Source organism: Peromyscus maniculatus, chromosome 1, assembly GCF_049852395.1.
Source record: "Peromyscus maniculatus bairdii isolate BWxNUB_F1_BW_parent chromosome 1, HU_Pman_BW_mat_3.1, whole genome shotgun sequence".
NCBI classification, from domain to species: Eukaryota; Metazoa; Chordata; class Mammalia; order Rodentia; family Cricetidae; genus Peromyscus; species Peromyscus maniculatus.
In genome coordinates this window covers 129,053,778-129,075,451 of record NC_134852.1, presented here as the reverse complement: position 1 = coordinate 129,075,451, position 21,674 = coordinate 129,053,778, and the positions used below count along the sequence as shown (strand labels likewise).

Genomic DNA, 21,674 nt, shown 5'->3' with positions numbered 1-21,674 from the left:
CCAGTCCTAGAATGAAATGGGATGTAGAGCAGAGCCCAAGATGACTCGCACACCGCATGAGAAGAGTCAAGTCCATGGTGGAGAGCACTGAGGTGTGGGATTATTTGTTACTGCAGCAGAACCTACAGAAGGCTGTCTAATACAGAGTACTAGAGGGTATATGGCAAAATCATGAAAGAGGACCTATCTGCAAGTACCAGAAAGTGAACTCAAACTAGCTGAAAGAAAAAAAAAGTGGGGAAGGAGGTATTTACTTGCTCGCTTAAATCCAAAAGAACAGAGCTGGATTAGGCATGGCCAGATAATAAACAAACAAGAACTCAGACTCTTATCTCTCAGGCCTGCTTCTTATCGGGCACAGTTTTGTTATCTGATTGCTTCCCGCAACTCAAGAATTGTCGGTAGGAGATCCAGATCTAGGCCTAGGGCTGTACCCATTGGCAGAGCACTTGTCTAACATGCCCAAGGCCCTGGGTTTGATCCCTAGAGCTGAAAAGATAAAAGCAAAGATCTAAGTCTATTGGAAAGGAAACTCCCTCCTGCTGCCTCTTAAAAAGTCTTGAGATTATCTCTGATTGAACCTGTGTAGGTAGCAATCATCATGATTAGGGTTTCCCGCTCTGTTTGGACAGCCCTGCCCTACCCTTGGCTGAGTACTCTAGCTCACTAGAGTATGTGGACTGAGAAACATGGCAAGTTAAGTGCCCAGAAACAGGAAAATCGATGCAGAAAAGCCTTAGGTTTTAATATAACTTATGTCTTATTATAACTATGGAAAAGCTACAAATACCCAGCAGAAGTGAGAAATTAGAGCAAAAAGAAAAGGAATAAATATCACATACACACACCCCTTTTTTTACAACCTTCTTTTGAGCCAAGGCTAAGGACTCTGAATTTCTGATCCTTCTGTCTCCACCTCTGGTGTGCTGAGAGGGTAAGCATGCACCCCACCCCCACCCCCACCCCCAGTTTATGAAGTGCTGGGGACGGAATCCAGGGCTTCGAGCATGCTAGACAAGCACTCTACCACCCTACTAACTGAGCCTCAGCCTCAGGCCTGTTCTGCACTCTTGTTGTTGTTGTTTTTCGAGACAGGGTTTCTCTGTGTAGTTTTGGTGCTTGTCCTGGATCTCGCTCTGTAGACCAGGCTGGCCTTGAACTCACAGAGATCTGCCTGGCTCTGCCTCTCAAGTGTTGGGATTAAAAGTGTGCTGCCTGGCTCTGTTCTGAATTCTTAAAGAAATTTCTTTGCTAGGAGAAAAATCAAAGTCATCCATGTTGGAAGGAAGCATTGTTCTGAAAGACTCTTTTGGACTAGGGTGATTTAATCCATGACGATCCTTGATTTGAAACGTTTTCTTTCACTGTATAATTTATTTCATAAAGATGCATAATTTGTACATGACGATTTCTAGTTACAATTTTATGAGCTGAAGAGTATTTTTAAAGATTGTCAGTGTTCTAGGCTATACAAAAAAATATTAAAACAAAAATAGGCTTGGGAAGAATAGCTACGAAAGACTAGACAGAATACAGAGTCTGGTACACTGAGGGTAGGGAGAGGGGGTAATGGATGAGGGACCTGGTAGGAGAAGGATCTTTTACAGGATAATCACTAGTAGCCACCTGTGACCAACGCCTCCAATCCAGCTGTGACCTCACATGACAATGGTATTGTGCTGTAGGCAGCTGGACTTTGACATTAGCGTAAGACCCAGGATGTCCTGGAAGATGGCTCCCAGGCTGGTAGACAGGCTGACTGGAGGCAGTGATAGCAGATATACTTAGTATCACATCTCACACAGGGGTTGTTTGCTACAGTCGGGCCAGGAAAGAAAACTCTCATTAAGTCAAAATACCCACTTCAAATCCCTTATGTATATATATATATATATTATATCCTTCATGAGGAGGGGTGGGAAAGATTAAGAACCTCTTGGCAGAGCAGGTTAAGGACGGGGTGGAGCATCTCCTCCATTCTTTATTTCTGTGTATTCTGACCTTGCTATTGTTTCTAAGAGTGTGGCCAACCTGCATCAGGCTATACCAGTGGGAGGAAGCGCAGTGATCACCAGATTTCCCCAGGACTCATGCCTTTACTGTCAACTTCCCAGTGCTAGCATCTATATCCAAGAGCTGTGGGGAGGTTGAAAGGGATCATATTCAAGAAAGCATTTAGTGCACTGGAGAGATGATGGCTCAGAGGTTAAGAGCACTGGCTGCTCTTTCAGAGGTCCTGAGTTCAATTCCCAGCAACCACATGGTGGCCACAACCATCTATAATGAGATCTACTGCCCTCTTCTGGCCTTCAGGGATACATGCAAGCAGAACACTATGTAATAAATCTTTTTTAAAAAGAAAGAAAGAAGGAAGGAGGGAAGGAGGGAGGGAGGGAGGGAGGGAGGGAGGGAGGGAGGGAGGGAGGGAGGGAGGGAGGGAGGGAGGGAGAGAGAGCATTCAGGAGAGTAACTGCTCAATTGGACCAGTTATTATCACCCAGATGCAAGGTGACGTCTGATGTAGGGTGACTTCTACCAAACAGAGAATTCAGAATTCAAACCTGACTGTACTCTGATTACTCAGAAAGCTGGATTGGTCCTGCCTCTCATTCCAGTATTCAGGAAGCTGAGACAGGGGGACTGAAAGTCTGAGGCCAGCCTAGGCTACATGGTAAGATTCTGCATCAAAAATAGAAACCACAACAAACAAACTGTACACAGAGGATGCTTTCAAAAATAAAAATGAAAATAAAATAATGCTCAGGCCAGCCTGAAAGTTTGGATTTAATAGGTCTTGAAGGGAACAAAGCTCTACAGATGGTTTTACAATTTTTATTCTTGTTGTTTAATTTTTGGGACAAGGTATAGTCCTAGCTGACCTGGAACTCACTCTGTAGACCAGGCTGGCCTCAAACCCACAGAGATCTGCCTGCCTTTGCCTCCTAAGTGCTGGGATTAAAGGTGCATACCACCACGTCTGGCTTGCATTAGATGTTGTATTTTGGTTGTGAGCTTAGCCTTTAATGGCTGAGCCATTTCTCTAGCCCTGGCTTGCAGACAGTTTTTAATGTGCCAGGGTAGAACCACAGGATTAGATCAGAGATTCTCAATTGGGGTAATCGCTTAACCCTCAGCTTTGAGACAATCATCTGTCTGCAGATATTCTGGAATATCAAAACCGTAGGGGTAAGGGTGCCACTGGCATCTGGTAGGGAAAGGGCGCCAATACTGCCAACATTACAGGGCCAATACTGCCAACATTACAATGCACAGCACAGCTCTCCACACAGCCAAAGTCCAAAAGTGTGGGCTAGAGGTTGTTTCCCTGAAGGACTCTGGTTCCTGCTTGCTTGGCTGGCTCTTCCAGCTCCAGGGTACCCTGGAAGAACACGTCCCCTAAATGCTCAAATTGAAGGCTGGACTCAATCAACCCTGCTGGGCTGGCTCCAAGCCCAGGAAGGGTCTCCTGCCTCACAACTTCCCTTTAGTGTTTTGTTAACCCCCGACTCAAAATACTACACCAACTGCAGCTGCTTGTAAACACGCCTCTCTGTTCTAGGGCTTCAGCCCTAATTTGTTCATTTCTGGTTTCCTCAGCACCAATCTCTCGGTGTGATGAGGGGGGTGTTCCCCAGATTTCATTACATCGTGTGAATTAGATTTCATTTTTAGCACGCTCCTGGGCATCTCCTGGAAAGATAATGGAAGCACAGAATACAAATGCCAGCAGAAGCCAGAACACTCTGTCTCCAGCTGCACTGATGGCTGCTGCTTCTTGGTGTGTTTCTGTGAGCTTCGAGGGAACCTGGGGGCCCCTCGAAGAATCCCAGGCGGTGAGTGACTAGGGATTTACCAGGATTCTCATGGAGAATCTCATGGAGAGGATAAGGTCTTGCATTTTGTTTTTTAGGCTTATTGTATGTGTATGTTTTGCTGCATGTAAGTCTGTGAGCCCCATGCCTGCAGATGTCAGAACTGGATCCCCTGGAACTAGAGTTACAGAGATGTTTGTGCACTGCCATGTGGGTGCTGGGAACAGAACCTGGGTCTTCTGCAAGAACAAGTGCCGTCTCTCAGAACTCACCTCCAGCTCTTTGAGATGGGTCTCACTATGTAGCTCTGGATGGCCTGGGATTCACTGTGTAGATTAGGCTGGCCTCAGAGTCACAGAGATTGAACTTGAGTTTGAGGCCTGTGGGAGGAACTGCAGCTCTGCTGGGAAATCGCTTGTTATCTGGCATGGACAAGGGCCTTGAGCTCACGCCTCACTAGCAGAGAGACAGACAGAAGCAGAGACAGAGAAAGAGATGGGAGAGAAAAATTGTTCCGGCTAAGAACTTCTTTTCGGTGGTATTCTCAAGTGTGTCTGGGATGGAACCAGTGTGCAGACGGAGCAAACTTAGTCTGTGGGACAAACAACGGGAGACAAGAGCCCCAAGCGTAACTGACCTGGAGTCCTAGATGCAGTACACGAGTGAATTCCTTTACACCAAAGGAAGCCATCATAACCATAACCTTGAAATTAGGGCTGGGGGCGCTGGAGAGATGGCTCAGAGGTTAAGAGCACTGACTGCTCTTCCAGAGGTCCTGAGTTCAATTCCCAGCAACCACATGGTGGCTCACAACCATCTGTAATGAGATCTGGTGCCCTCTCTGGCCTGCAGTCGTACATGCTGTATACATAATAAAAAAATAAATAAATCTTAAAAAAGAAAGAAAGAAAGAAAGAAAGAAAGAAAGAAAGAAAGAAAGAAAGAAAGAAAGAAAGAAAGAAAGAAAGAAAGAAAGAAAAGAAATTAGGGCTGGGTGGGCCAGATGGTTCAGTGGCTAGAGCTGTGTAAGCGTGAGGACCGAAGTTGGGCTCCCCAGAATCCATACAAACGCCTGGAGAGAGTGGTGGCTGCCTGGACTTCCAATGCTCAGAAGGCAGACACGGGATCCCAGAGCAAGCTGGCTGCCCAGGCCAACCACATTGGCAAGCTTCAACGAACAAGGGGAACAGTGATCAGAGATGACTCCCAGTGTCGGCCTCAGCCTTTACATGTAGGCCCGCACACATGCAAGCATGCACACACACGTGCATGCACACCAAACACACATACCCATAAGAGAAAGAAAAAAACATTAGGAGTCAACTATTTACACTTACTGGTGCTTGAGCCATTCCTCTACAAACGGAATGGAGAAGAATTCCGTGAACGGCTCCCCTGCCCTCTTTGGATTCTGGCTGGTCACATGACCGTGTTCATTGGCAAGGAAAAGGACAAGAGTTAAGTCAGTTGTTATTCTTCTATATTATTCTATATTATTCTGTTATTCTTGCAGATGAACACAATCAAATCCCGGGGGCCACTGAATAGTCATGACAGGAACAACTTACTTGTACAGCCACTCAGTCAGGAAGTCGCAGGCAATGAACTTGGTTCTCTTCCTCTAAAGAGAGAAGATATAATTCAGTTATATTCTTCCTCTACCCACGTGTCTGTGCAGCACAAGGAGAGGGGTTAATTGGTTAGACCCGTTTTAACATGCATGGGTCTATTATGGGGTTTATAAGTGTGTCAACAAGCAGTATGTGGACGATATAAAGCAGCCTGAGGGGTTTCTCTAGTCAACTTTGGATAAAGCATTTTCTGACAGCAGGGCACTAACTGTCTAATGAAAGGCAGTGAGTGAACCAGGTAGGTGCTTATTACATTTCCTTGCTCAGTACCTCAGGAGGCTGATTTTGAAAAAAAAAATTGTTTGATATGTATGAGTATTTTGCTGTATACATGTATGTTCACCACATTCCTGTACCATCGGAGGTCAGAAGAAGACGTCAGATCGCTGGAACTCGGGTTATGGATGGTTGTGCGCCAGGCTGGCACAGGATCCTGAAGAGCAACAAGTGCTCGTAACCACTGAACCATCTCTCCATCCCGAAGAGGATGATTTTACGGTTCACAACAGCTAGGAACTGGTGGGAACGTATTGTGATTACCTAAATCACAACTTGCTTTGAGTCATGTGTGACTTATAGAAAGGACAAGTAGGGTACATTTTGAGAGATGTAGTAACCTTGGATGATTTCTGTCGTTGTGTGAACATCATGGACTAGGGCAGTGCCAACAGCACTAGGTGGTGTGTCCTCATTTTGTGTGGCTGGCTATCGGGCCATTGGCTGAAGCACAGGGCACATGGTACATTGGCTCTTGGCTGAGGCACATGGCATATGGCACACTGGCTACTGACTGAAACTCTGGGCACATTTCGCATTGTGTTTGTTGAGTCCCTCAGTCTACTCAAGCCCACAGTTGGACTTCACACCTGGGTGCTACTTTGAAGGTGGAGGGAAAAACATAAAAGTAAAAATTTAAAGCACTGGAAGGTAGAAGCCAAGCACTTGGGTCCACTGTTCCTGCTAGCGGTCCTTAGTACCCATACTGCACCCCATCTCTTAGCAGAAACCTTACTGCTTCCACACAGCTATCAATTAGGCCAAAAACTGTTCCCTGGGCTTCTGAGAAGAACGGGACAACTATGGGTCACAGCTCTTCCTTGTGAGACAGAAGTAGACATGGCCAAGAGGTGTCTATGAAGACTCCGCTTTCCTGGTTTCTTCTGCCCGCTGTCCTCTGAAGTTCCCTTCTACTTCCGGTCTGGAATAAGCCTAAACATGGTAACAGTCCCGTCAAGCCCTGAGACCAAAACCCACATGCTCAGCCTGGCACAGGGATACAGCCTCAGGAAGTAGGGCAGGAAGACCAGGAGTCAGATGCCGCCCTCAGCTCCACAGTGAGTCTGAGGCCAGCCTGGGCAATAGGAAACCTTGCCTCAGACAAATGAACCAAACAAAAATCTACGCGCGGGCTGGAGAGATGGCTCAGTGGTTAAGAGCACCGACTGCTCTTTCAGAGGTCCTGAGTTCAATTCCCAGCAACCACATGGTAGCTCACAACCACTTGTAATGAGATCGGGTGCCCTCTTCTGACCTGCAGGGTCACATGCAGGCAGAACACTGTATACATAATAAATAAAAAAAAAAAAATCTACATGCTACAGATGACGGAGCAGGAGTTAGGAGCAGCTGGGCCTTTGCTGACTGCCTTAAGCCACTGTGCCAGCTTGGGCCTACACTATCCCTCTCTTGATGTGTGAGGCAACATAAACTTCACTGGGTTTATTGCCACTCTTCTTACCATTACATGCAGCCAAATATAGCCCTAGCTGGGAACTCACATGGGGAAAACATTCTAGGGCATTGGGTCACGCTGTGCTGAGCAAGGTACAGTGCATCCTCTCTCCCATTTCTCCTTTCTTGTGGCTGCAATGGAACCATCCGCTCCTGTCGGAGAACTCTTACAGAACTGGGACATGGAGGGTCCCTTTCTGGTTTGCTGTGTAGCAGTTTCCTCTGAATTGAGACGCTCCGTCCTCAGCCATGCTCCTTGGGACTCAGGGACCAGGGCTAGTGAGATGGTTCAGTGGGCAAGGGTGCTTGCGGCAAAGCCTCATTATCTGAGTTTGATACTGGGAACTCACATGGTGGTGGAAGGGGAGAACCAACTCCCACAGTTCATGCACAGGACTCAGGACGCCCGGGGAGCCCGCGTGTTCGCAGGGTCCCTCCCCTGTCAGACAAGCAGTAACAGGTCCTGGGGAAAGGGGACTCCTGTAGCAGAGGCGCCCACAAGTGGTGCAAGAGGCTCCAGGGACGAGACGTGTGAGTTGTGACCCACACACTGGCCTGTGAGCAGCCTCAGTGAACTCACTGATTCACCAAGCCAGACCCAGGAGGAACGACTTATTTGGTTGGTCATTGGTGCCCAGCTGGAGTAAATGATCATTTGCTCATGCCACCCCAGGAAGAATCAGAGAACCCCTTTTTGACAGAGACTAAGACCCAAGTCAGTCTAGAGGTGCTGGAGGCCATGTTGGCAGCCCTCCTAAGAATGCAAAGTATTCTGGAAATTTTCTCTGTCTCTCTAGATCTCCTCTCCCCTCTGTTGCATGAATCCTAATTGGTCTTAAAATGAAAATCCAGAGCCAGATATCAGGGTAAAAGCTGAAAGATCAGAGAAGCAGAGCAAGCCACAGCCACCACCTTTTACCTCACCTACTCCTCAGTCTGAAAGAGCGTGAGTTCCTGTCTCCTCCTGCCTTATATTCCTTTCTCTGCCCAGCCATATCACTTTCTGTCTCAACCTTCCTAGTGCTGGGATTAAAGGTGCATGATCCCAAGTGCTGGAATTAAAGATGTGTACCACCACTACCTGGCTCTGTGTTTCTCTTTTAGACTGGATTAATTTCATGTAGCCCAGTGTGGCCTTGAACTCACAGAAATCCAGACAGATCTCGCCTCTACCTCCTGAGTGCTTTGATTAAAGGTGTGCGCCACCGCTGCCTGACCTCTGTGGCTGGCTCTGCCCTCTGATCTCCACTCGAACTTTGTTAAGAGCACAATCAAAATATCACCACACCCTTTCCTTCTTTCCCCTTCTCTTGCCTCCCCTGATCTAGGATGCAGGGAGCTAGCTCAAGTCAACCAGCATCCCTTGCCAATCACCCCGGGTAGCAGAAGGCACAGCAGGAAATGTAGAGGGAGAGGAGGGAAGGGGTTGGATTGCACCTTTCCCAAGGTTCTTCTGCTAGTATCCTACCCTCCTCCTCAGATTATGACCTTATTTGGAAATAGGACTGGTGTAGATGGAGTCAGTTAATCCAAAACAGCCCTATCCAGAGAAGACAACAGGGATCCATTAGCAAGACGTCATTGGGTAGACTGCAGTGACAATCTCCTGGTCACACTGTACTGGACCCTGGATCTGCTACAGAGACTCAAGTTTCCGAGACCTGCCAGTCCAGGAGGCAGCCCCCTCCCCTTCTCTCTCTGTCTCTCTCTCTGTCTCTCTCTCTCTCATTGGTGGTGTGCCCAGGATGGAACTCAGAGCTCACAGTCTTATGCTAGGCACACTGAGTTACACACCCTGTTGGAAGTTTACTTTTTTTTTTTTTTTTTTTTTTGTCTCCAAGTTGTCTGTGCTAGGTTGATTATTGTTTACAAAAGAGAAAGTTGCAACTACTAATTTTCAGTTCTCCAATCCCATGCAAATCCTAAGGTGCCCCAGGAAGCCTTTTCCACTTACGAAAGGCTGTCCTGCAGTTTGATGAACCCCATCCCAGCATCTCAGAAAGTAACAAGCCACAGATTATGTCTCCCTCCAGATTCCAAACTCCGGGGAGCAGGCTGCACACCCCTCTTTCCACCTGAGGCTTCATCAAGTGCCTTGTGTGGAGCAGGTGAATGAAGAAATGCAGGAACAGTTCCAGGGGGTCCAAGCAAGAGAGGCTCCGGTACAAGGATGTGGGCATTTCCAATGAAGATTTATTAGTATAATTCTGGATACATTTCATTCACGTCCCACAACTGCTCGCTCGCTCTCTTCTCCTTCTGAGACAGAGTATCCCTAGGCTGACCTCAAACTAGCTATGTAGCAGGGGTTAAATAACCTTTTCTCCACGTCCCTCGTGCTGAGATTACAGGCAGAAGCCGCCGTGCCTGGTCTGTGTGGAGCTGGGGACCAAACTCAGGGCCTCAAGCGTACTCGGCAAGCACTCTACCAATGGAACTGCGCCCCAGCTCACCACAGTGTTTTCTCAGGAAACATTGCCATCTGATTTCTTTTTTCTTCTTCCCTTGTAAGCATCCAATTTGGTTTCATAATCCACCAGAAAGCTGATGGCATTGCTGTGAAGCTGATGGTCACTGAGAAGCAGATTGCTGCTCGGGGTTTGTAAAGGGAGCTTTATCGTGGCTGTTAGTGAAGAAAAGACGGCATTGCCCGAGTCGCTGGAGATTATTTGCTTGCTGTCTTTACTTCGAAGCCAACAGCTTTTATAAAGAAATTGGAACACAGCCTACCAAGGGGATACAATGAAAAGTGCTATCTTAGAAAGGGCTTGTTTGTTTGACATACAATATTTTTTTCTCATTTTTTTAGCTCTTTGAGAATTTTATAAGCATATTTTGATCACTGTCACTCAGTGTCCATCCCTCCCAGATCCACACCTCCCTCCTTCCCAAGTTTACAGCCTCCCTCCCTCTCTCCCTCTCCCTCTCTCATAGTGTTTTTTTGTTTTGTTTTGTTGTTTTTGCTTTTTAAAGGCTGTGTAAGAAAGGGAGGACTCCCTTCAAAAGCTACCTTAAAAGAAGAAAATATTTGTTACAACAATGCAAATATGTAACCAAGCATGAATTGCAGCCTAATGGCTTAAACAATGGAGCAACTGTAAGATGCTAGTCTCTGTCTTCCCACATACCGCGCTTGTCCACTTGGCATTTATCATACCCGTTAGTGGTAAAGATTCTATGCAGAGAATGCAGCCTTGCTCACTCTATTAAATAGACTTAGACATAGCCACATATGATGCTCATGCACAGATTTATTTGCTTTTGATGCAAAGAAATAAAATGCAAGAGATAATATTTTCCTCCAGTTCTGGGCAGGCGTGGACGTGCCCTGCATACCCAGACGTGCAGAACAGTGGAGTATTGTTCAGCTGTTGTTTAGTTTAAAAATTATCTACTGGGGAGCTGAAAGGGAGAAGAGAGGCAACTGAAAGCTGTGGTGAGTGAAGAGATAAGGGAGGAAGTAACAGAAAAAGGGAAGCACAGGACTGAAGAGCTTGGGCTGCCAGGCTCCTAGGACGTGGGCAGATACAATGAACCATTGATTGCTAAAAGGCACAAGTGTGCATATTTGTGCAGGCAGAGCAAACGGGCAACCGCGAAGTCCAACACATTGTTTTTGTTGCTGTGTGTTTGTTTTTGAGACTGTACAGTGAGCTGTCTTTCTAGGCCCCAAATCCTAAAAGCAGAACACAACCTGTAGCTGACCGGTGGATGTGGTAGTAGATGCCAGAAGCCAGAAGTTGGGAGGAGGAAGCAAGAGACCACGAGTTCATGATCATCCTCGGCTACACATGGAGTTGGAGGCCCGCCTGGGACAGATACCTGAGACCCTGTTTCAACAACAAACCAACAAAAATGTAAAGTTGAAAGGAAAAGAGCAAGTGACAAGGGACACATGTCATCACAGATCTGTAATTTACTTTGAGATGAGTCCAAAGCAGCACACTGGACAGACAGAGGAAGAACTGACAGGTTGGTGGGTAGATATGTTGTGAAGGGTGGACATGTGGATCTGGGGAAAAAATGATCCTAAAAAGATGGAAAGGAGAATATTGTTTAAAAAACAAAACAAAACAAAAACCCACAACTCTCAAAGAGAGAAAGGCACACATTAACATGAGATCAAATCATAGAGTAGTCTATACCAGTTTTTATGCTGAGCACACACACAGGGGATAGACTAAAGGGCTGGAGGCTGAGAAGAGAAACAACTAACATTTGAAAACAACGAGATCTGGATTAAATGGGCATACATAATTCTACCCCCACAGCCAAGAGATCCCAGCTGGCTTTGGTGATGCACAACTCCAATTCTAGCACTCAGGAGGCTAAGATATGAGAACTGCCTGTTTGAGGTCAGCCTGGGCTCTATAGCAATGTCCTGTCTTTAAAAAATGTTCACCAACATACAATGAATAAAGGAAATGTGGTATAGATATATAATGTGGAATTGTCTTCAGCTGTAAGGAAAAATGAAGCATGTCATTTGCAGGAAAATGACTACAATAGGAGATAATCATACTAGGCAAGTTTAGTCAACCTTTAAGACAAATATCGTTTTCTCATCTGTGGGTCCTGGGTTTTATATAGATACCTAATACATATCCAGGTGACATGGAAGTAGAGAAGACATGGTAGAGGGGAACAGACAGGACTGCTGGGGGGAGGAAAACTCGTGGAGAGGGTAGCAGGGATTCGGGGGATATGGCCAAGAAAGACAAATATCCCATGTTTTCCGGTCTATGTGGAATTCAGGTTAAACACACATGCATGACTTTAAAGCAGAAGTAAAACTATTTGAGAAGAGGAAGGGGACCAGCAGGAGGTTGGGGGTTGGGTGGGAGAAGATTAAGGGGGTGGAATATGGTCTAAGTATTACATGAACATGCCATAATGAAACATCATTTTATCAATGAATAAACACTGATAAAAGAACATTTTTCTCTAAGGACATCATTGAGGCTCTCCAATCAAGCTGTGCTGGAAGATCTCCCCGCGGGCTTCTCACATCTTAAAAAAAAACAAAACATTACTTTCTGTGTAAGTCATTTTGAATGGGGCTTTCTGTCACTTTCCAAAAAAGCCCTCAAAGCCAGTAACTCCAGGAAATACAGAATCTTAGGTTTGCATAAATAACACATCCAGTTGAAACAAACTCATGTAAATCTGCACTGGTTTTTATCGCTAAGGATAGAAACATGAGACTTTTATTAAAAATCGATTAGAGTAAAGTATCAACATAATGGTGAGTGCCCAAAACATTTTCAGGGATATGCTGATGGGAAGAATTCCCAAGCGAAGTTCACAAAGCAGCCATTAAGCCAGCTCTGTTTAATGTAGCTCCTCAATTATGTTCTAATTAAGTTCTGGTCTCTCCTGCTCCAATTAAGATAATCCAAAGGCACAGCTAGATGTCAAGGGACCACTTCAGAACATCAGGCCAACTGTCATGTCTCATCTTTTCAGGTATTTACATGTCCCCTGCTTGATCTCTTCCCGAGGAGTACAGGCCAGTCCACAGTAGGACGGACGTGAGATGGCAGCCTTCCGGTCCCTCTTCAGAACACTGAAGGGCTCTTCCAACCATCACCCACCAGTTGATTTCCCGCCTTAAAACCATTTCCTTTTCCAACTCGTACAGACTCTGATCAGGGAAGGCAACACTAACAACGTGAGATCAGGAGGGCCAAGGTGAACACAGACTGTGGAAGAGGGAGGCAAGACTGATTTCCACAGAAAGTCCTTCGCCAGGATCGAAACTCTGCAAACCTGGCTGCATGGTCTCATCTCCAGTGCATTCCAGAGTCTGCAGCATGTCCTTCCAGGCCTGCTCTCTGAAGACACCAAGACATGGGTAAAAAGCAGCCTTGACAGAAATTCCCACGATAAACATGTGTAGATCCATCTCCACTTGCCTGCCCCAAACTGAGTTTACTCTTTTCTCAACCTGAACCCAGCTCCCCTCCCCCATTTTGGCTGTCATGTGCTGGTATTTGCCTCCTTTCAAGCAAGGCCCCTAATGACATGAGCGGACAGTTCATACCGCTTGTCACATACCTTTCTTTAATCCTCCCAATGGCCCTGGGGAGACAGGTACTCAAACATCACCCTCCTCATCTAACAGATCAGAAAACCAAGGCTCATGGAGTTGATGCAATCTCCCCAGGGCCCCAGGGCTAGCAAGAGTAGGAGAGGAGACACAGGCCGCTTGTCTGATCCCAGAACCTTGTCTTCCACCAGGGCACCGGCACAGCCTCAGATGGCCTCTTCCTCAGATACTGGACTCATTTCTAGTCTTCCAATCCAGGACTGTGCTGCCTAGTTTTATAGAGACTTGACCCAAACTAGATTTATCTGATAATGGGAAAAAAACAAACAAAACAAACAAACAAACAAACAAACAAACAAAAAACCTCCATAAGATTGGCCTGTAGATAAATATGTGGGAAGGCCCAGACTATCGTGGTGGCACCATCCCTGGGCAGTGGTTTCTGGGTTCTATAAGAAAGCAGGTTGATTAGTCCTAGCACTTGGGAGGCAGAGGCAGGCAGACCTCTGTGAGTTCGAGGCCAGCCTGGGCTACAGAGTGAGTTCCATGAAAGGCTCCAAAGCTACACAGAGAAACCCTGTCTGGAAAAACAACAAACAAGAAAGAGAAAGAGAGAAAGAGAGAAAGAGAGAGAGAAAGAGAGAGAGAGAGAGAGAGAGAGAGAGAGAGAGAGAGAGAGAGAGAGAAAGGAAGGAAGGAAGGAAGGAAGGAAGGAAGGAAGGAAGAAAGAAAGAAAGAAAGAAAGAAAGAAAGAAAGAAAGAAAGAAAGAAAGAAAGAAAGAAAGAAAGAAAGAAAGAAAGAAAGGAAGGAAGGAAGAAAGAAATAAATCAGGCTGAGCAAGCCATGAGGAACACACTAGTAAACAGCCCCCCCCCCCCCAAGATCTCTACATCAGTTCCTGCCTCCTGGTTCTTGCCCTAAGTTCCTGCCCTGACTTCCCTGGATAATGGACAAGTTGTTAAGTTTGTCCTTCCTCTCCAAATTGCTTTTGGTCATGGTGTTTTAATACAAAATAGAAACCCTAACTAAGACTAGGACCAAGTAATTTTTTTTCAAGTTAGCTTTGTTATTTTATTGTTAATTTCTCTGTATAAGCCAAATACTGAGCTGACACTAAATTTAAACACATTTTCTTACTGAATTCTCTCTCACACACATTCTTTTTCTTTCTTTCTTTCCTTTTCTTTTTCCTTCGAGACAGGGTTTTTCCTTGTAGTTTTGGTGCCTGTCCTGGAACTCACTCTGTAGACCAGGCTGGCCTCGAACTCACAGAGATCTGCCTGGCTCTGCCTCTTGAGTGCTGGGATTAAAGGTGTGCGCCACCACCGCCCGGCTCACACACACTCTTGTATAAAGCAATTGGGATCACTGTACTTTAAAGAGGAAGGAACTAAGGCTTAGGGTGATGAAGGTCACAACGCTTTCATGTCTACCTCTCTCATAGCAGCATGAAAGGTCACAGCTAGACAGCGAGCACATTTGTAACCCCAGCACTCCAAAGCACAGAGACAGGAAGAGCGTGTCTTAGAGCAGCCTGGGCTGCAGACTCTAGCGAAATAAAATCCAGTGGATCCCACTATCGCTCTCTTTTTCTCCGATGGCTTCCACTGTTCGGACAAGTGTTCAAGAGACGACTGAGTCCGAGGAGAGCAGCGGTCCCAGGGGTGAATCTGTTGTTTGGATAAACGGTCCTGCTGACAAACTACCTTCTAAATACTTATTTTGCATCCTAGATCGGTGCTGCTCTCAACTGTAGCCAGAGAAACTTCTTTCTGTAGTGGGCAACGGTTGTTAGTGCGCTGAGTCTACGTAACTAAGCTCTCAGCTGTGGCTGAGTCATCTAGACCAAAATCCCACACCCAAGGAACAGGGAACATTGAGGAAAAAGGGGCAGAAAGGATGTAAGAGCCACAGATGGGGAGGAAAGCTGCGGAATGCTGGTTTCTGGACACGACATGCTTATTGTACTAATGGCAGTGGTGACCTGCACAAGATCAAGCCAGTGTTAAGTCCCAGCATGGACGGGGAAGGGCCCTGTGACCCTGCTCCTGGAGGAGGGAGGGGTGACATGGAGTCAACAGCTGCTGAAAGAGGTCTCTCCTTTGGGGATCCGGCCACGGGTAGATTTCTCATGCTCCAGTCAATGGCCACATACCCATGAGCATGTGGGCAGCACTAAGTAACTCAGGAGGTTATTAATAACACTAACACACAAAAAAGGATATAAGATAGAGTGAGGTGGGGTGAGGCCCGAGGGGGTGTTGGAAGGAGGTAGTGTTGGGGGTTATGAACAAAATATATTGTAAAAAATATGAAACATTCAAAGAACAAATAAAAAATATTTTTAAAGAAGGTTGAGATGCTTTCAGGTTTTTGTTTTGTTTGTTATGTTTGATCACAAGCTGTAATTCTAGCAGTCGGTCCCAAATCCCTGAAAGGTGTCTTCACAGTGCATTTCCAGCTGCTGAACTCATCCTAATTTTGTTACTGTTGCTAATTGTAATGTAAATATCTGATATGCAGGATATCTGATAAGGGACCCCTGTGAAAGGGCCATCTGACCCCCAAAGGGAGTGTGACCCACAGGTTGAAAACCACTACTTTAAGTTTTACTCAGATATATCATTTTTTTAAAAAGGGACTGTAGATTGAGAATCCCTTTTTCCAAAATGCTTGGGACCAGAACTGTTTTGAGTTTCAGAATTTGGGGATCTGTGAGTATGTTGGGATGCAGCCAAGCCTAAACATGAAATTAATTTATGTTCCCTACACACCTTATACATAAAACCTGAAAGTAGTTATATTTGATATTTTAAAATAATTTTACATGTCAGTTTCATGGTATATGTCTTAGTCAGGGTTTCTATTGCTGTGGTGAAACAGCATGACCAAAAGCAACTTGGGAAGGAAAGGGTTGATTTGGTTTATGCTTCCATATTGTAGTTCATCACTGAAGGAAGTCAGGACACGAACTCAAACATGGCAGGAACCTGGAGGCAGGAGCTGATGGAGAGGCCATGGAAGGGTGCTGCTTACTGGTTGCTCCTCGTGACTTGCTGGGCCTGCTTTCTTATAGAACCCAGGACCACCAGCCCAGGGATGGCACCACCTACCATGGATTGGGCCCTCCCCCATTGATCACTAAATAAAGAAACTGCCCTCCAGGCTTGCCTGATCTCATGGAGGCATTATCTCAGTTGAGGTTCCCTCCTCTCAGATGACTTTAGCTTGTGTCAAGTTGACACAAAACTACCCTGCACAGCACAGAACTTGCCCCTGTGGCATCGGGTCGGTGTTCAAAGTTTCAAAAATTAGAGCTGGGGGTGGGGCTTTGTTGATACAGTGCTTGCTTGACCTGCTGGAGGCCTTGGGCTCGATGCCCAATGTTGTGGGAGTGGTGGCTCATGCCCAGAATCTCAACACTCGGGAGGTGGAGGCAGGAGGAACAGACGCCTAAGGCCAACCTGTGCTCGGGACTCTAAGAAGAAAGGAGTCACACGTTTTGGATTTTCACATTAGAGATGCTCTGCTTGGGGCTTTCGTGCGACACTGGTCCTTCCTCGTCTGTCTGTACTATCTAGAAAGTAGTGTGCAATGGCACATGCCTGTCTTCAGTCGATTTTTTCTTAATGATATCTTAAGCAGGATGTCATCCACCACTCATTCAGACAAACCTACAGACAACAAGAAGAGCCACGAGGGAAGAACACTCCTCTTACAGATTTACTGTTTTCCAAACAGTTCATGTATGTTAAGTATTTTTGTTTTTTAAATTACTCTTTATTATTTTATGTAGATGGATGCCTTTCTGTATGTATGTATGTATGTATGTATGTATGTATGTATGTATGTATGTATGTGCTTCCCAAGTGTCCCTGGTACCTGTGAGGGTGTTGCATCCCCTGGATCTACAGTTACAGATGGTTGTTGAATGAAATGAGGACTTAAGCGCTCCAAGGTATGGTTGGGAAGGATTTTATTGTAGATATGAGGGAGAGAACAGCAAGAGGATCTGAAGAGTCCAAGCTGAACCAGGCCATGGAGGAGGAGGGGAGAGTGAGAGAGGAGGAGAGAGAGAGAGGAGGAGAGAGTAGGAGAGGAGGAGAGAGTGGGAGAGGAAGAGAGAGACAGAGAGGAGGGGAGAGAGAGAGAAGAGGGGAGAGAGAGAGAGGAGGAGAGAGAGAGAGAAGAGAGGGCAGGCAGACCGAGAGAGGAGCCAAGAAAGTGCATGACCGAAATGTTGGGGGGGGTGGTTTCAGGACTGAGAGGTTGGGGGAAGGGAAGCAAGCCCCTGGGCTGGAGAGGTCTATGGTAGAAGGCTTGGTGAGAAGAGGTGCCCCAGGTACTGAGCGAGCCTGGAGGTCTACATGCATTTTGGTATGCTAATAGGGACCACAGTTGGCCATTTGTCCCAGGTTTCTGACAAATAGGACCTGATAGTTGTAAGCCATGATGTGGGTGCTGGGAACAGAAGCCATGTCCTCTGGAAGAGCAGCCAAAGCTCTTTTTTAATTATTTTTATTTAAGAATTTTTTTATTCATTTTATATACCAACCACAGATCCCCCTCTCATCCCTCCTCCCAAGCCTTCTCCCCCCAACCCAACCCCCCATCCCCTCCTCCAAAAAAGTGGGTGCTCCCATGGGGAGTCAGCGAAGCCTGAGACAGTGAAGCCTGAGACAGGACCAAGCCCCTCCCCTCTGCATCAAGGCCGAGCAAGGCATCCCACCATAGGTAATGAGCTCCAGAAAGCCAGCTCATGCACGAGGGATAGATCCTGATCCTGTTGCCAGGGTCCCCTCAAACAGACCAAGCTACACAATTGTCTCCTGTATGAAGAGGGCCTAGTCTGGTCCCATGCACATTTCACAGCTGTCTGTCTAAAGTTGGTGAGGTCCTTTGAGCTTGGTTCAGTTGTCTCTGTAGGCTTCTCCATCATGTTCTTGATCCCCCTTGCTCATGTAACCCCTCTTCCCTCTCTTCTACTGGACTCTCAGAGCTCGGCTAGTGCTTGGCTGTGGATCTCTGCATCTGCTTCCATCAATTACTGGATGGAGGCTCTGTGATGACAGTTAGGGTAGTCACCAATCTGACTACAGGAGAAGGCCAGTTCAGGCACCCTCTCCTCTATTGCTAGTAGTCTAAGCTGAGGCCATCCTTGTGGATTCCTGAAAACTTCCCTAGCACCATGTTTCTCCCTAACCCCACAATGTCTCCCTCTATCAAGATATCTCTTTCATTGCTCTCCCACTCCATCCCTCCCCCAGCTCCACCATCCTGTTCCCTCATGTTCTTATCCCCCATGCCCTACCCTCTATTGCTCCCCACCCCATCCCCAGTTTACTTATGGAGATCTCATATTTCCCCTTCCCAGCGCCATCCATGCGTCCCTCTTAAGGTCTCCCTTGTTTTCCTAGCTTCTCTGGAGCTGCGGGTTGCAGTCTGATTATCCTTTGCTTTATATCTAGTATCCACTTATGAGTGAGTATATACCATGTTTGTCTTTCTGAGTCTGGGTTACCTCACTCAGGATGCTATTTTCTAGTTCCATTTATTTGCCTGCAAATTTCATGGTGTCATTGTTTTTTACAGCTGAGTAATACTCCATTGTTTATATGTACCATATTTTCTTTATCCATTCTTTGGTTGAGGGGCATCTAGGTTGTTTCCAGGTTCTGGCTACTAGGAATAATGTAACCAAAGCTCTTAATCACTGAGCCACCTCTCCAGCTCCTGAGCATTTTCTTTTCAAACATTTATTTGTGTGGAAGTGGTGTGTGTGTGTGTGTGTGTGTGTGTGTGTGTGTGTTAGCTGAATAGAGACACACAAATGAACAAATCAACACAGGCAAGATTGGAAGAACCTCCCAGTCAAGTCTAGCCCCGACTGCTGCTGACTCATAGAATAAATGATGAGCTAAATAAACAGCCATAATTTTAAGCCACTATTGGAAGCTATTTTTGTGGTCGAAAGTTAACTGATGCTGTTTGTGTTTAACAACTGAAACACAACTTGTGATGCAGTGATGATATCCCCCATCTGGCAGTTGGTCAAGACTGCTACCTCAGCCATCTGGCAGAAAGCCATGCCCCTGCAGACAAAGCTCCAAGCCAGAGGGGGAGAGTCATACCACGAAGCCACTGCCCTTCAATTGTAAGAGAACCCTGGGGTCACCCTTGGGACAGGGCCGTTGGACTTTGTCTTTAAAGCCTTGTTCTCAAAGCTGGACTTTGATTTTTAGAAACAAAGATAACTTCCAGCCAAGTCTGGGGAATGAAGTGATCAATGCTCCTTTGTTAAGACAGAACAAGAAAAGGAACACGGCTATAAAGTTATAATAAGATTTTTCTTGCATGGCTCACAAACTGGGTCTGACAGCAGTTTGAAGAGTTGTCATGGGAACTGTTTTTTCTTTGAAAAATTAAAACCATTAAAAAATTTTAAATTTGGTATATAGAAATTATACATATTTATAGGTTATCTCGTGGTGCTTTGGTATCTATCTGTTCATATGCAGTGCACAATGTTCAAATTAAGTTAAACATATCTCTCTGCTCACATGGCTCACTTCCTTACATTGCATAATGGGACATATTTCCTGCACCGATGGCCTTGTTACCTTGATGAATGTCGGCTCTGGAGCCAGAACCCCAGGTTTAGACCCTGGCTCATCCTCTTACAAGTCGCATGAATTATGCATCTCTCTGGACCTCAGTTTCTTCAGGCACAAAGTCGGGAAGACAAAGCCATCCAGTCTCGGCAATACCCTGATGATAGTGCAAGGCTGGGGTGGGCTCATGGGGAGAGAGTTTACCTCCTGTGCAGGAGGCCGATCGTGATCCCCAGCACCACATAAAACAGTGCATAGTGGTAATCTCAGAACTATGGCGGTGGAGACAGGAGGATCAGAAGCTCAAGTTCATCCTTGGCTACATACCCAGTTCCAGGCTAGCCTGGGTTACATGAGACCCAACCTCAAAACACCACAATTACCAAAACAAGAAGGCAATATAAAACAGTGTAATTCTTTGAATGATATGTCCCCCATATCTCCAGCATATGAACGCTTGGTCCCCGGTTTGAGGAGGCTTAGGGGGTATGGCCTCATGTGAGGGTGTGTCACTGGGGGGGGGGGGAGCTGGTTTTAAAAGCTTAAAGACTTGGTGCCAAATTGAGTTGGCTCTTTCTGTTTCCTGCTTGTGGTCTGAGATGTGAGCTCTCTGCTTCCAGCTTCAGCTGCCATGTCTGCTACCTGCTATACCCAGCATTATGGACTCTAACCCTCTGAAACTATAAGCCCAAAATAAACTCTTTCTTCTATAAGGTGCCTTGACCATGGTATTTTATCAGGTAGATGGCCTCCTGACACTGTCTCAGATGGCAGCTGACAGATCTTCACAAAACAGCCCCTACTTTGAGTCATTATTCATTTAGGTATGAAGACCCCAAGTCTAAATTTGGACTTGGCGAATGGACCCACTTGATTGTCATGACTATTTTTGGCTTGTGGGGCGTTTCTCATCTTTCTAGATGAGGAAGGTCCATTTCCACCATCATCTGCTTAGGAAGTCATCACCTGGAGTGAGTTGCTGAGGTTCAGAAGCAGCAGCAGCAGCAGCAGAACAGTTCGGCATCTTGGCTCAGCCAAGGACTGGCTCTGACCTTGTAAATGCAAATAAGATATTCCTTTTTCCCAGACTGCAGTGTTCACACTTTCAACTGCTAAGGACACCGGCTACACCACCAGGCTATTCTCCAGAACCAAGGAGGAATCTTCCACACAAATATCGAGGAGGGCTGACCCTGAGGAAAGGCGGTACTCATGCTTGAGTGCTCTGGAACAAAAGGTAATTCATGCCGCACTCTAGCATCCCTGTTCCCACCAAAGTCACTGCTGAAATCCTAGCCCCCGAGGCCGTGGCATCAAGAGTCGAGGCCTTCGGAAAGTGATTAGGACATACGAGTAGAGCCTGTAAGGGGAACCGAACCAGGCATTTAGAAGCTGCTTTTCCTAAAATTATAGTCTCCTCACTTGGCCCACAAGGTATCCAAAGACAGGATGTAAGCCTAACATCTCTGCCTTCATTCTGTGTCTGTCTCCTTTACTTTGGCAGAAGGCACAGAGACAAATAACTGCCCCTAATCTTTCCTCTGGTCACTGAGGATTCCTTTCCTAACAGCAATTATCCACGATGATGAGGTCACACCGAGAAGCAGAAGTGATGGAGGCCTGGGGATAAGATGGATCCCTATGTAGAACCAAAATGGAGCTAAGATTAACCAGAGCCCACCTTAACCAGGCCTCCTTAACTGTGCATACCCCTTGTCCTCTGCTCCAGTTCTCTACTTTAGCTTAAAAGCTCATGTCAGTATCCCAAAGACAGACTGGATTCCTGTACCTCTTTGAACTGCTTCTCTTCCAGTGTGGCCATACTGAATAAATCCCGTC

The 21,674-nt window shown here is 46.2% G+C and overlaps 1 protein-coding gene across 2 annotated transcripts in view; it reads right to left on the bottom strand.

Moving 5' to 3' along the window:
• Iqck (IQ motif containing K) overlaps positions 1-21,674 on the bottom strand; it is a 122,171-nt gene that overhangs the window by 69,408 nt on the left and 31,089 nt on the right. The window contains exons 5-6 of one of the 2 annotated variants that reach the window (XM_016004127.3): positions 5,381-5,433; positions 5,150-5,227 (exon numbers count right to left, since the gene is read on the bottom strand). In XM_016004127.3, coding sequence (XP_015859613.2) covers positions 5,150-5,227; positions 5,381-5,433 — 131 coding nt within the window. The remainder of the gene's footprint in view (positions 1-5,149; positions 5,228-5,380; positions 5,434-21,674) is intronic. The other variant, XM_042282515.2, reaches the window with a different exon arrangement.